Source organism: Branchiostoma belcheri, unplaced genomic scaffold, assembly GCF_001625305.1.
Source record: "Branchiostoma belcheri isolate BF01 breed outbred unplaced genomic scaffold, Haploidv18h27 scaffold1444, whole genome shotgun sequence".
NCBI lineage: Eukaryota > Metazoa > Chordata > Leptocardii > Amphioxiformes > Branchiostomatidae > Branchiostoma > Branchiostoma belcheri.
This window is the reverse complement of record NW_017802874.1, coordinates 1-3,320: the sequence shown is the minus strand read 5'-3', so window position 1 is coordinate 3,320 and position 3,320 is coordinate 1. Positions and strand designations below refer to the sequence as shown.

At 49.3% G+C, this 3,320-nt stretch overlaps 1 protein-coding gene across 1 annotated transcript; it reads right to left on the bottom strand.

The window, feature by feature from the left end:
* Nucleotides 1-74: 74 nt before the first annotated feature.
* On the bottom strand, nt 75-1,949 carry LOC109464980 (the record flags this gene model as incomplete). Its single annotated transcript, XM_019762099.1, has 1 exon — nt 75-1,949. A coding segment is annotated over exon 1 (1,875 nt), but the record flags the coding sequence as incomplete, so codon positions are not given.
* Between the last annotated feature and the right edge of the window lie 1,371 nt (nt 1,950-3,320).

Below are 3,320 nucleotides of genomic sequence, written 5' to 3'. Positions count from 1 at the left end.
TGTTGCACGATGGTAAGGAGCTTCGGTGGACATCCAAGCCTCGACAAGATCTTCCAGAGCCCGTCTCGGCTCACGGTATCGAAGGCTTTGGTCAGATCAATGAACGCCGCGTACAGCCCCATGTTCTGCTCTCTACACTTCTCTTGGATCTGACGCAGTACAAAGATCATGTCTGTCGTTCCCCGATTGGCTCTGAAGCCACACTGGCTCTCTGGTAGATTCTCCTCTGCAATAGTTGGGATGAGTCTGTCCAGAACAACTCTTGCCAGAATCTTTCCTGCAATGGATAGTAGTGTGACTCCCCTGTAGTTGGAGCAGTCCGATTTCTCCCCTTTGTTTTTGTAAAGTGAGACAACGATGGCGTCACGCAGGTCTTGAGGCACCACTCCTCTTTCCCAGCAAGTGTCAAACAGTCCAGTGAGTCTCTCAAGGAGTGAAGCCCCACCTAGTTTGTAGACCTCTGCTGGGACTCCATCTACCCCAGGAGCCTTGTGGCACTTCAGCTTTGAGATGGCTGCTTCCACCTCCTCCTGTGTTGGGGTGTTGTCCAGTTCTGTCCTCACTTCATGCTGTGGGATTCTCATGATGGACTCTTCGAGTACTTGGCGCCTGTCCCCAAAGAGTTTACCGTAGTGTTCAGTCCATCGATGAAGAATGGCTGGTTTATCGGTAAGTAGCTGACTACCATCAGATGATCTCAAGGGGGCCTGCGTCCTCTGAGTAGGGCCGTAGATTGCCCGCAGGGCTTCATAGAAGGCCCGGATGTTACCCGTGTCTGCAAAGTGCTGTGTTCTTTCGGCTATGCTGGTCCACCATGTATTCTGCATCTCCCGCAGCTTGCGTTGTAGAGTGTTGCAAGCTACCTTGTATGATGCTTTTGCTGCCGGATCATCTGGCTTGAATAAGACTTTCTGGTGACAAGAGCGCTTTCTTTGAAGTAAAGCTTCAATTTCAGGGTCATTCTCATCAAACCAGTCCCTATTCTTCCTGGTCGAGTAGCCTACCACTTGTGCTGTTGTTTCCTGAAGAGCTGTTTTCAGCTGCTGCCACTGGCTCTCTGGGTCCTCCTTCTGCCACTGACCCTCGTCTCTGCTCAGCCGTTCATCCAGCTTGGCCTGGAATTCTTCCTTCAGACCCTGTAGCCTGTCTACCTGTAACCTCCTCATCTGTGGACCTTTCCGCTTTACCGGTGGTTTAACGGAAAGCCGCAACTTTGCTCTGACGAGGCGGTGATCTGTGTAACAGTCGGCGCTGGGCATGACGCGCGTGTGGAGCACATCAGATACATCCCTCTGCCGTACCAGGATGTAGTCTAGCAAGTGCCAGTGTTTCGATCGTGGGTGTCTCCATGTTGTCTTGAAGCGGGCTTTCTGTTGGTATGAGGTGTTGGTGATGCTCAACCCCCTTTCTGCACAGAGCTCGAGAAGCAACCTGCCATTGTCGTTACAGTTACCCACTCCGTGCCGTCCGAGAACTCCTGGCCACACCTCGTGGTCCCTGCCCACTCTGGCATTAAAGTCACCTAATACCAGTAACTTGTCAGTTTCTTTCACGTTCGTCAAGAGAGATCTCAGATCTGCATAGAACGCTTCTTTAGTTGCAGGGTCCGCCTGGAGAGTCGGGGCGTAGGCACTGATGAGTGTAACAAACTGGTTGTCCCTCAGTGGCAGTCGTAGAGACATCAGTCGGTCAGAGTGGCCAACTGGGAGGTTTTGTAGCTTGTTGGCAATACTGTTTTCTACCATGAATCCAACTCCTGACAGTCTGCGTTCCTCACTTCCTTTCCCTGACCAGTATAAGGTGTAGCCGGCCCCTTGTTCCACCAGTGATCCCTGGTCTGCAAAACGCACTTCACTGATGGCAGCAATGTCAATATTCAACTTAGCAAGCTCTCTGGCTACTAGAGCTGTGCGCCTTTGAGGTCTGTTACTTTCTGCACTATCCTGCATCGTGCGTACATTCCAGCACGCCACCTTCAACAATCCTGCTTTCATCATTTTCTTTTCTTTCTTACCGCTTGGATGAGATGCCTGTTGGCCGCGGCGAGCCAACCAGGTAGGTGTGAGACAAGCGATTTTTGAGCCACCTTTTCTAGGCCCATCTCTGTTCAGAGCAAGCAGCGCTAATCCTCAAAAGGCCTGCTTGGTCACTCGGGGCGCTGCCGAATGCTGCTGTTGTCTCGGTCAGCAAACAGACGACCCATGTTCCCGAGCCGCCTACATGCAGATTCAAGACTGCGACTTCCAGTGCCATCTAGCACCTGTCGTTTCGTCCCTCCTCCATCGCTGTAGGACTTCCTTCCTGCCTGCGCTCAGTGGGATTATAGTGAGGATCGGTCCGCGCCAACCGACCCCACTCTTTAGGCCCAGGGACACTCCACAGTAGCTCAGCAGGCTAAGACGGCTGTGGCGACCACGAGGCTGTAGGTTTTACCCGGACCCTTCCTTTGGCGACTATCCAATCTCCACCCCCTCATTCGAGGTTACAGAGTAGGAGTGTTGCACCTACCCCAGGACTAGGAAATTGGTACATTCGGGCCCTCGCACCGCGTCAAGGCGGAAGGGTCGGGAGCCGGTGTTCGGGCATCCCAGCGAGGGTTAACCCTAACCCTAACCCCCCTCAAAACCCTAACCCTAACACCTCCTGAAAACAGGGAAACCATGGTATCATTGGAAAGCCCTTCCGGTCAGAAGTTCAAAACTGCAAACCAAATGTCGATATTCCTTCTCGTTGCCGAGATATTGCTATTTAAAGTTAACCCTAACCCTAACCCTAACCCCCCTCAAAACCCTAACCCTAACACCTCCTCAAACAGGGAACCATGGTATCATTGGAAAGCCCTTCCGGTCAGAAGTTCAAAACTGCAAACCAAATGTCGATATTCTTTCTCGTTGCCGAGATATTGCTATTTAAAGTTAACCCTAACCCTACAATTTTTATGTCGTTAGGACGTAATATGACGTCATAATGACGTCATTAATGTGATTTTATTGGCCAAAACCGTCTAAATAGGTTTTTCCCTAAAAACTAACTGGTATTCAACATAACTGTACCAAAAGTGTTTATGACAGAATATTATGGTGTACTAAGTCTTATGTTGCCCATAGCAACACCGGTGACGTCATAAAATAACGTCTTGCATATTTAAGATATCCGCCATCTTGGATCATAAATCTTGAATTTTCAAAAATATTTTTTTTCATGATAAAGCCTAAAATACATTGTAAACATACTAAAGACCTTCATTTAAACCTTTTTTTGTAAAATTAGAAAATGGAAGTATTGATTAAATTTTAATGAAAATAACCTGTATATACCTG